Genomic DNA, 12,156 nt, shown 5'->3' on the forward strand with positions numbered 1-12,156 from the left:
AACGCAGGAATCACAGCGAAAGTTTTTGTGACTCTGGGGTTTAATGTGAAGTCAAGTTAAGTGGGAAGCATATGAGGTGGTAGGGAAAGTGACTGTGGAGGCCAATTCTGGATCCACACATTTTTGTTAGGGATTGTAGGAAAAGACCTGCCAAGGAAACTAAAAAATATCTTCATGTACGCGACAACGGTGGCAAGAGTCTTAATAGCACAAGGATGGAAAAATGAAGAAATCCTGACCAAAGATCTGTGGCAAGAGAAACTGATGCACTATGCAGAATTTGCAAAACCAACATATAAATTGCATGACAAGGATAACTGTGACTTTAAAGATGAACGGGAACCCTTCACAAAGACCCTTAAAGAAACAACAAAATGAATTGATCTCTTTGGCAGGTTTTGAATAAACATACACAAACTTTTTATTGATAATATTTAGATAGATAAAAAAAAGCAGAGATATCACCTTGCCAACAAAGGCCCGTATAGGAGACTCTTGAGAGTCCCATGGACTGCAAGAAGATCAAACAACAAGGTGCTACTGGAAGGAATTTTTAAATTTTGTTTCGACTATGGCAGACCAACACGGCTACCTACCTGTAACCGTGTTATTCCTCTTATATCTTCCTCACTGAGCAAATGTGTGGCAGCCAGACCCAAGTGGTGGTTGTCAAATAGACTGACATCTTGCAATTTCTTTGGCTTTGTGGACGTGGGGGGCTGGGAGCCCTACACACTCACCCCCTTTCCCCCAAAACACACCCACCCCTTCTGAACAGGCAGCTTCGGAAAGATTAAGAGCAAGGGTGAGCGCTGGCTGTGCGAGGGTCGTAACACAAAGATCCCAGGACTTTAAAGGGATCCGGCCAGGGGATCATAAAATTCTAGGGCCCTCTCCTTCCCAGTGGGGGGGGGAGAGCTTGGCCACACAGCTGCCTGCCTCTGATCTTTCTCAATGACCCTCCTTTGAAGTGCCTCAACAACTCCTGCCTATTCTTCCCACCAGCGGAAAAATATATACCATTTGTTAATCCTGCAGGTTAGAATTGGGGGTGGCTGGGCAGGTACCTGGGAAACACTTGGTGGGGGCGTTGGAAAAGAGGGTCTGTGAGGGAACAAGAAGTCCACCTTGCTTGGTACTTCTTCCTTTTTTTTGGATTTTTTTTTATTAAGAATTTCAACATAACAAATGATCAGAAATACATCATCCTCATTCATTTTTCGCCCTCCCCATTTTTCCTTCCCCCCTCCCCCAAAAAGAAAAACCCCACCCTTACACACACGCCCCCCCAGACTTCCCTCAGCTCCTCTCTCTGGTTTTTCAACATTTGTTATTCTCTGCATGTCACAGAATTGTTTGTTGTTGTTGTTTAGTCGTTTAGTTGTGTCCGACTCTTCGTGACCCCCTGGACCAGAGCACGCCAGGCACTTCTGTCTTCCACTGCCTCCCGCAGTTGGGTCAAACTCATGCTGGTAGCTTCGAGAACACTATCCAACCATCTCGTCCTCTGTCGTCCCCTTCTCCTTGCGCCCTCCATCTTTCTCAACATCAGGGGCTTTTCCAGGGAGTCTTCTCTTCTCCTGAGGTGGCCAAAGTCTTGGAGCCTCAGCTTCAGGATCTGTCCTTCCAGTGAGCACTCAGGGCTGATTTCCTTCAGAATGGAGAGGTTTGATCTCCTTGCAGTCCATGGGACTCTCAAGAGTCTCCTCCAGCACCAGAATTCAAAAGCATCCATTCTTTGGCGATCAGCCTTCTTGATGGTCCAGCTCTCACTTCCATACATCACTCCTGGGAAAACCATACCTTTTACTATGCGGACCTTTGTCGGCAAGGTGAGGTCTCTGTAGCACCTTAGAGACCAACTAAGTTTGTTATTGGTATGAGCTTTCAGGTTTGCCTTGGGGCAAAAGATGCGTAATAAATTGTAGTCGTAATAATAAGAATATTTAATCTCAGGTTAGGAGCTGATAAGCATCAAAAGCGATAGTTGTGGCGCTCTGGTTTTTACAAAAGCCCTCTGTTAACGGAAAAATCCGAGGGCTCTCTTGGACAAAACAAAGACACCAACCAGGATAACTTGGAGCAAAACAGCAGCCTGTAGGCTTGGCCTTTATTGAACTGTTGCAACAGGGTATTTCCTTCACTTGCAAGAGAGAGGAAAAGACCCAGAACAATGGGCTGCAAGACCTTATAAAAACTTTTGAAATTCCCCTCCTCTAGGTCAAGCCCACCCCCAGAAACATCATGCATACATTACAGAAAGGAGGGGTTGACATCATGCATACATTACAGAAAGGGTTGACATCATGCATACATTACAGAAAGGAGGGGTTGAGGGAGGAGTTGTGGTGGTAACCTGAGTGTCCAGTCACCCAGCTGGTTCCTCCTTTCCCCCTCCCCATGAGTACTTTCCAGGTGACAATGGGGAGTTTGCAGTTTCCTGCCCCCAGAGGGAAGATCTGATCATCGTCCTTTGTTTCAGCCTGTGGTGAATCCACTGTTCTTTATGATTTTGATTGTCTTCTGTCTGGGATTATCAGGGTTGACATAGCAACTGGGCAGGGCTCCTGTGGATGTGCTGGGATGGTGAAGGGATTATGGCTGCCCAGAATCACCGCCCCCCCTTTGATAGTCATTGTCATATGGAGTAAAATAAAAATGGAACAGTGCAAATCCGATGTATGGTTGATTTTCTATGAATTTATAACAGAAATGTGGCATATGTAGTGCGTGAGTGTGAGTGTGTGTGAAGTTTGTGCAAACAGAATGATTGGGGTGGGGGGGGGTTCCTGCTACACCTCTAATACCAACTAAAACTTTGTAAACCTCTCAGTTCCCAGCGCCGAATCTTTCTATTATCTTTTACGAGTGGCCAAGGGCTCCTTCCAGAAGAACCTGTTTATCAAGCACTCATCCTGACTGGCACACACAAAGCTCACACAGATGTTAGATTATAGCCGCTGTTTATTGATCATTTGTTCTGATCCGTTTACAGGAGTGGTTATGTTCATCTCATTTATTCATTTAACAAAATCTGAATCTTGCCTATTTGTAATCAAACCTCTAGGCGGTTCACTACATTAAAATCATCCGTTAAAAAAAGTTTAAAACAAGGCATTAAAAACACTTTTTAAAAATCATTACAGTTAACAGCAGGTTGAAAGGAGATGAAAACCTGTCACCATTTACGCGTCTGGGCAGGCTTGCCTAACAAAAAATGTTTTAAGCAGGGGGACACTATGCTTCAAAGGTTTCAGTAGGCAGGGAGTTCCATAGTGTAACTGCTCACAGACATAAGAGATGTTTCTGGCTGCCCAGCTCACAGGGTGGATAAAAATCAATAGTTTTGTTTTTTAAAAAACAAAAACAACCCAAAATCAGATTTTTAAAATTTAAAATTGGATTTTTTTTTAATTTGAATCAGATTTTTAAAATAAAATGCTTCTGGAGGTAATATCTTTCTAAAGATAGTTTTCTGCTGAAGTTACAATATAGTCCAAAGGCTATTCATCAGGAAATAAGGATTTGTTTAGAGCTTTTCATGTGTGCTAAAACCCTGTCTAAGTGTGTGTTTTTTTAAATTGTTTAACCACATCAGTTAGCAAACATGGATACACATGCTATAATGTTACTGTCTTAGTTAAATGAATTGTTTAAATTGTTATTAAGGAAATGATTGTTTTTCTCCTTCCAATAAAGTACAGCGGCAAAGTTGTCCAAATATAAACAGTTAAACCTCACCATAACGTCATAATTATCGGCCTATGTATTTCTAATAGTATACCCAAATCAGTAATTTTTGACATAACTGTGAAAAATACTCTGAAACTTTTATTATTCCAAAAGTGAAACCTTAATCTGGTTGTCAATATTAGGACAATACCAGCAAGAATGAGTCTGTCTGTTAAAAAAGAGAGATTTGAATCAAGTCTTACTGACTAGTGATTTAAAATCGTGATTTACTGTATTTTGCGCCCCATAGGACGCTCCGACCGATAGGATGCACCTAGTTTTTTTGGGGGAAATAAATATATATATTTTTATTTCCCCCCCAGGTGCAGGGCTGGAAGAACCAGGTCGGGGAACAGCGGGAAGGCGCGCTCTGCCTCCCCGCTGTCCCCCGAGCTTGTGGGGCTGGCTATGGGGGAAAGTGTGCTGATCCTGGGACTGCAGGCAGCTCTGCACAGCCATCGGGAGGGGAGCGGGACTTCGCGACTGGCTCCCGGTGGCCGCGCAGAGCTGCGCTGAGCCGGGGACTGCAGGCAGCTCTGCACAACCCTTGGAGCTGGTCTCCCGAGGGTTGCGCAGAGCTTCCTGAAGCCTGGAGAGTGAGAGGAGTCGGTGTGCACCGACCCCTCTCGCTCTCCAGGCTTCAGCGAAAGCCTGCATTCGCCCCATAGGACGCACACACATTTCCCCTTCATTTTTGGAGGGGAAAAAGTGTGTCCTATAGGGCGAAAAATACGGTAAATCGATTCGATTTAAATCAAATCCACCCTGCTAGCTCACCCCCATTCATTCACATATATTCATTTGAAATAAGATGGGGTATGTACTCTTTTTCATTAATGTTTGTATCACAGTTTATAATTTTTGTAAAGTGATGTGTCATGCAGGTCATCGTCTGTAAAATTTTATTTTCAGTTTATGAAACAATTCTATATTCTCCCACCACACTGACGAAGAACTATGAAACAGCAGTCAAAATCTGGGATCTCTGTTCAGTGTTGGACATTATATTTGCTGAATACACAAAGCTTCACAGCTTATCTTTCATCGTACTAAGTTTGGTACCTCTCTTCATTTAAAGGCTTTCAGAGACTCCTGAATCTAAGATTTCATTTTGAACTTGTTATTGTTTAAAGGAATTCTATAAAGATTGTCTATTACGTACCGTATTTTTCCCTCCATAAGACGCACTTTTTTCTTCCTAAAAAGTAAGGGGAAATATCTGTGTGTCTTATGGAGCAAATGTGTGGTCCCTGAAGCCAAATTGCCCAGGGGCAAAAAGCAGATCATGCTTTTTTTTTGAAAGGGGGAAAGGGGTGTTGAAAGGAAGCAGCTGATCATTTGCTGGTCGGGGAGAGAGATAAGGGACGCTAGAGATTAAGGAGGCTGCCAGGGAGTGGGGAGGTAAAGACAGCAAACTTGCAAAGAGGGGAAACAGGAAGACTAAAGCAGTAAGGAGAGAAATTAGAAGAAAAGGAGGAGCAAAAAACTGCTCTAGCTAAGGAAAAGACAGGCAAAACAAGAGGGAAGGGAGTGTTGAAAGGAAACAGCTGATCGGTGGGATCGGAAGAGAGATAAGGGACGCTAGCGGAGGCTGCCTGGGAGGGGGGAGGTAAAAGCCCATGGATCCTCAGGATTTTTACATTGGGTCACCCCCAATTCACCATCAGATCACATAGCATGTCCATGGCTACAGCCTGCACCAAAAAAATCACGCATCCACTGTTGCGTGGGTCCACAATGGTGCAAAAATGTGGTTATAAGGCACGGGTCCACATGGATTCTCAGGATTTTTGCATTGGGCTACCCCAAACTCACCATCAGATCACATGTCTGTGGCCACAGCATGAACCATAAAAATCATACATCCACTGTTTCATTCAGAATATTCTTTTTTTTGTTTTCCTCCTCTAAAAACTAGGTGCGCCTTATGGTTTGGTGCGTCTTATGGAGTGAAAAATACGGTATGTATATTGCCTAAACATTGTTGACAAAGCTCACCTCCAACTGCTGCAGATTTTTCTTGAGGACTGCAGAAAAAAGCTTCATAGTTTTACTGAACTCGTCCTGTGAGGCCAGAGTTCGAAAGGCGCTTTGCACACCTTCTGGATCATAAAGGCAGTTCCCATCTCTCTTCTGGCTCGGGAGTCTTTGCTCGCCTCGTCGTCTTCCTACCAGCCTCTGACTGGTTTCCAGGTAGCGACCACACGTCCCTCGCTGTGGATGTAGTAGACAGGATGCATGGCAGCGGTGGCGCAGGCCTGTCGGGGACACAAGGGTTGTGTGTGTGTTAAAAAGCCAGAAACTGAAGAAAATGTTTAAAAGGACATTTGTAAAAAAAACAACAACAACAACAAAACATGGTCTGAAGCTCAACATCAAAAAAACGAAGATCGTGGCCACTGGGCCCATCACTTCCTGGCAAATAGAAGGGGAAGAAATGGAGGCAGTGAGGGATTTTACTTTCTTGGGCTCCATGATCACTGCAGATGGTGACAGTAGCCACAAAATTAAAAGATGCCAGCTTCTTGGGAGAAAAGCAGTGACAAACCTAGACAGCATCTTAAAAAGCAGAGACATCACCTTGCCAACGAAGGTCCACATAGTTAAAGCTATGGTTTTCCCAGTAGTGATGTATGGAAGTGAGGGCTGGACCATAAAGAAGGTTGATCACTGAAGAATGGATGCTTTTGAATTCTGGTGCTGGAGGAGACTCTTGAGAGTCCCATGGACTGCAAGAAGATCAAACCTCTCCATTCTGAAGGAAACCAGCCCTGAGTGCTCACTGGAAGGACAGATCGTGAAGCTGAGGCTTCAAGACTTTGGCCACCTCATGAGAAGAGAAGACTCCCTGGAAAAGACTCTGATGTTGGGAAAGATGGAGGGCACAAGGAGAAGGGGACGACAGAGGATGAGGTGGTGGGACAGTGTTCTTGAAGCTACCAGCATGAGTTTGACCAAACTGCGGGAGGCAGAGGAAGACAGGAGTGCCTGGCCTGCTCTGGTCCAGGGGGTCACGAAGAGTCGGATACGACTAAACGACTAAACAACAACAACAAAAACCAGAAGCATTTCTGTTAGGGATTGTAGGACAAGACCTGCCCAGAAAAAACAAAGAACCTATTTATGTATGCTACACTAGCGGCAAGAGTCTTGATAGCACAAGGATGGAAGAATGAGGAAACCCCGACAAAAGAACAGTGGCAAGAGAAATTGATGAACTATGCAGAACTGGAAAATTGACATACAAACAGCGAGATAAGGACAACTGTGACTTCAGAGAAGAGTGGGAACTTTTTACAAATTACTTAAAAAGACAGGAGAATGAATGGGACTCCTTGGCAGGTTTTGAATAAACATGCACAGATTTATGGAGTGTTAACACAGTAGTCAGATAATATAAGGATTTATACAGTTTTACATTATTCAGAGAACTATATATGGTGAGAAATCAGAGAGAGGAGCTGAGGGAAGTTTGGGGGGGAGAGGGAAAGTTTGATGGGGAGGGGAAAGAATAACGAATATGACATGTTTCGATATTTTGTTATGTTGCAATTGTTAATTAAAAAAACCCTTTTAAAAAAAACCACCAGAAGCTATTTTGTTAGGCATTACCGGTCAAGACTTGCCAAAAGAACAGAATAAGTTATTTATGTATGAGACAACAACGGCTAGGATTATACTAGCCCCCCCAAAATGGAAAGATGACAAGACTCCAATGAAAAAAGAATGGCAAGATAAAAGGATGGAATATGCTGAAATGGCGAAGCTAAGGGCAAAACATAAGAGATAAGGACAGAAGTAGGCAACCTAAGACCCAGGGGCCGGATCCGGCCCAATCGCCTTCTAAATCTGGCTCACGGACAGTCTGGGAATCAGCGTGTTTTTCATGAGTGGAATGTGTCCTTTTATTTAAAATGCATCTCTGGGTTATTTGTGGGGCATAGGAATTCATTTATCCCTCCCCCCAAAAAAATATAGTCCGGCCCCCCAAAAGGTCTGAGGGCCGGCCCACGGCTGAAAAAGGTTGCTGAACCCTGGATAAGGACAATAGAGATTTTTTTAAAAGACTGGGAACCATTTATGTTGTACCTACAGAAAAACCAAAAAGATGTAGCCTCGCCGGCAGGGTTTGAGTAAACACTACCAATTAACTATGTAGAAATTAAGATGTAAAAATGGGAAAATAATAAAGCGCAAGAGGAAATGTGAAAACAAGTAGGGGATAAAAATGTGAAGAATGTAATAATATTTAAGTTAAAGACCGCATATTAAGGTAAAATAAAACAAGCAGGGGTAAGCAAACATTCAAAGAACCAGAAAAGGAAGTTGAGGGAAGTTGTGAGGGTTTTTTGGGGGGTGAATTTATATCCTATTTTGTTTTTGAGATAATGTTGATTGTGATGGTGATAAAATCTGTAAAACTCAATAAAAATTATCCCCCCCCCCAAAAAAAGTTGTGTGTGTGCAAGAGAGAGAGAGGATCAAGAGGGAAGACCACACACACACAGAGAGGGGGGGGAAGGCACTCTGAACATGGTCAGAGACACTCTTCCCTCCACAACAATGTCCTTCAGTGTCCTTCCCTCCACAACAGTGTCCTTCAGCTCTCTATATTGGACAAACAGGCCAAACCTTACGCCAAAGAATAAACGGACATAAATCTGACATCAAGAATCACAAAACAGAGAAACCAGTAGGAGAACACTTCAATCTCCCAGGACATTCTATACAAGATCTCAAAGTAGCTGTTTTACTACAAAGGAATTTCAGAAATAGACTGGAAAGAGAAGCTGCTGAATTGCAACTCATTACCAAACTCAAAACCATGGAGAGACCTGGTCTGAACAGAGACATTGGATTCTTATCTCATTATACATGACTAAGCCATTTCTCACCTTCTCACCCCTTGCCTTTTCCTGTAAGACCTATTGCAGTCGTTAAGAGTCGTCAACAGGCTCATCTCAGCTATCTGCCAATCTCCCATTCCCACCACCCTTCTGAGTAATACCCCTCCCCACCTTCTCACTATATTGAAGGATCTGGCAACTTCTGTTTCAGTGTATCTGAAGAAGTGTGCATGCACACGAAAGCTCATACCAAGAACTAACTTAGTTGGTCTTTAAGGTGCTAACTGGAAGGAATTTTTTTATTTTGAAGGAAGCCCTGTTCAGGGAAGTTTTTAATGTGTGACATTTTAATGTATTTTTAATCTTTGTTTGAAGCTGCCCAGAATGGCTGGGGAGATCCAGCCAGATGGGCGGGGTACAAATAATAAATAATAACAATAATAATAATAGACTTTTTCGTGTTTGCTGTGTGCAAGGCCTGCCTGGGAGGTGAGTGCCTGGTGATGAAGGAGTGCCTGCTGCTGCCTGCCAAAGTAAGGCGCTAGCCTCACGTTCACCTTTGCCCTGTCTCCATTGGGCCACTAAGCCTGGGGGCAGCCTCTTTCCAGGCCCTGTGGGGCAGTGTGAGGAGGCACCTTTCTGTGGGACAGGAGGGGCGGCTATGACTATGGCAGACCAACACGGCTACCTATCTGTAACTCTTCCCTCCAGTGATGCTGAAGGCACGCCAGCATCTCAGCGCGGAAGTGCTCTCCAGTGCGCAAGCCGTACTTACGTGATAAGGGATCAGCGCCAGGAGGCTGCCCAGGGGGAACTGGGCAAAATCCAGCTTGCCTGCCACGGGTTCGATTCTGCCGTGCTCCTGGGTCATGCCTACCAACCTGCAGAGAGAAAAGAGAGATATGTAAGCCCGCTAGGATTTGCTTCGGAGTCTCTGGTCCCTCCCGACCCTGCCTCAGGTTGCCTATTGACATCAGGCCAGCGCTGCAAAGAGAATAGGGAAGACGCCTGCCTGACGTCAAGTGGCAGGGAGTTCCGGGGGTTAGGTGCTGCCACATGAAAACAGCCATTTCATGGGTGTGAGGCAGACATGGCACCTGTAAGGTGCCAACCGCGTTTGGGAGGACGGTGTACAATTCTGGCTGCCTCACCTCAAAGAGGAGATGGTCGAGTTGGGAAAAGGTTCAGAAATGGGCGCCAAAATTATTAAGGGGTTTTAGAGACTCCCCAGTGCAGCGTTTCGGACTTTTTCGTTTAGAGAAAAGGCGAGTAAAAGGCGAAATGGTAGACATTTACAGTGGTACCTCGGGTTACAGACGCTTCAGGTTACAGACTCCACTAACCCAGAAATAGTACCTCGGGTTAAGAACTTTGCTTCAGGATGAGAACAGAAATCGCGCAGCAGCAGCGGCAGGAGGCCCCATTAGCTAAAGTGGTGCTTCAGGTTAAGAACAGTTTCAGGTTAAGAACGGACCTCCGGAACTAATTAAGTTCTTAACCCAAGGTGCCATTGTATAAAAAAAATATTCCCTGCAAAACCTACGATTTACTGCCAAATCGGAACAAACGTTTCCTCCGGTTTGACGCTTGTTATGATTCAGGATCAAATTTGCGGGTTTTCGTACGGAAAGAGGCAAGACAAAAGGAACGTGTTCCCAAACTGTGCCCAGAAATCGTGGGACAAATGGAAAAAATTGTGCGATGCCATGAGGATGATGATGATGATGATAATAATAATAATAATAATAATAATAATAATAATAATAATAATAATAATAATATTTATACCCCACCCTCAGGCTCAGGGTGGCTAACACCAGTAAAATAACAATTAAAACATTGGTGGGGGGGAACCAATTTAAAATACAGGTTAAAATGCAGCCTCATTTCAAAAGTAGCCCATATATCAAAACCATAAGGGGAGGGAAACATAAGGGTCAGACTGAGTCCAAACCAAAGGCCAGGCGGAACAGCTCTGTCTTGCAGGCCCTGCGGAAAGATGTCAAGTCCCGCAGGGCCCTAGTCTCTTGGGACAGAGCGTTCCACCAAGTCGGGGCCAGTACTGGAAAGGCCCTGGCCCTAGTTGAGACCAATCTAACCACCTTGCGACTTGGGACCTCCAAAATGTTGTCAGATAAGCCCTGAGACGGTATGCTGGGGAGACATATGACAGCAGTAGGCTATTGCCTGCGTTCTGGGCTTCCCCAAGTCAGGATGCACGTCTAGATGGGCCTTTGGTCAGATCCTGCAAGGCCCTTTGTAGCAAAGCCAAATTTTGGAGGCTGTTCCTTTTAAGATGTTGACAAGGCCAGGATCAACAGCCCCAAAGCGAGCTCCATTTACTTGAGGTTGGGATGGCCTTCCACCAGGGCGTAGCCAGTCGGCAGCTGCCCCAGGCTGTGGAGACTCAGGCCGGTCCAGCCGCAGTCTACCAGCATCTGGTTGCGGTGTGGGTAGTGACCAATCACCCTGGTCAAGACCCGGACGGCGATGTCCTCCAGCTGGCAGGAGCCGATCATCATCTGCTGGGCATCTGGAAGGCAGAGAGGGAGGGGAAGTTTCTTACATAAATGAATTCAAATGAAATTGTTCCAGGGGCCACCACAGAAAAGGCCCTGCTGCTGGAAGACGGTGGCTTTGAGGGCTGCATTCCGTCCTGGGCAAGATTCAGAGGGTCATAGGTCAGTGGCGGATGGGGCCGTAGGTAATAGTGACCACCGAGATCTCTGTGAAAAGAGGTACTCCTGACCAATAGGTCCAGTCGTGGCCGACTGGGGTTGCGGTGCTCATCTCGCTTTATTGGCCGAGGGAGCCGGCGTACAGCTTCCGGGTCATATGGCCAGCATGACTAAGCCGCTTCTGACGAACCAGAGCAGCGCATGGAAACGTCGTTGACCTTCCCGCCAGAGTGGTACCTATTTATCTACTTGCACATGATGTGCTTTCAAACTGCTAGGCTGGCAGGAGCAGGGACTGAGCAAGGGGAGCTCACCCTGTCACGGGGATTCGAACCCCCGTCCTTCTGATCAGCAAGTCCTAGGCTCTGTGGTTTAACCCACAGCGCCACCCGCGTCTTTTCCTGGACCCCTGGGGACCCCTCTCAGACACTGCGCCGCTCTTGTGACGCTGTGCCAAATGTCGCCAACTCAAGGGGCCTCCCGGATCGCTCGGGCTGATTTATTCTTTCCCCGCAGGGGGACAGATTCCCTCGCCACCCCTCTCTGCCAGCATAGCTTTGGAACGAGCTCTGTGGGGGAAGAGAAACACATGGAAAGTGTTACTGGAAACGGAGGAGTAAATCTACATAAATTATGTGCAGGGGGCGCGGGAGAGAGTGGGAGTGAACTTCCATTTCTGGTGGATCTTTCCAGCAAAAAAACCCCAAACAGGTGGGGCTGGCATACCATTGTTAACTTTTTCCATCTGCCTTTTTCAATGGGAAGCTTTCTGCATGCAGAGCACAGTGGCAGAGTCGTCTCCAGTTAGAAAAACAGATCTCAGGAACTTCCACAGAGCAGCCCTCTCAGCCAGAGAGGACTTGGAAGGCTGCTGCAAGCCAGAGCCTGGCTAGCTTGCT

General features: G+C 45.6%; 1 protein-coding gene across 2 annotated transcripts in view; it reads right to left on the minus strand.

Annotated features, from left to right (window-relative positions):
* Window positions 1–2,946: 2,946 nt before the first annotated feature.
* LOC310689437 (D-serine dehydratase-like) overlaps window positions 2,947–12,156 on the minus strand; it is a 36,625-nt gene continuing 27,415 nt past the window's right edge. For both annotated transcript variants that reach the window (XM_083467150.1, XM_083467149.1), the window contains exons 6-9: window positions 10,923–11,112; window positions 9,355–9,460; window positions 4,466–5,990; window positions 2,947–3,962 (exon numbers count right to left, since the gene is read on the minus strand). In XM_083467150.1, coding sequence (XP_083323276.1) covers window positions 5,901–5,990; window positions 9,355–9,460; window positions 10,923–11,112 — 386 coding nt within the window. In that variant the 3' untranslated portion in view covers window positions 2,947–3,962; window positions 4,466–5,900. The remainder of the gene's footprint in view (window positions 3,963–4,465; window positions 5,991–9,354; window positions 9,461–10,922; window positions 11,113–12,156) is intronic.

Source organism: Podarcis liolepis (assembly GCF_965112155.1).
Source record: "Podarcis liolepis genome assembly, chromosome: 12".
NCBI lineage: Eukaryota > Metazoa > Chordata > Lepidosauria > Squamata > Lacertidae > Podarcis > Podarcis liolepis.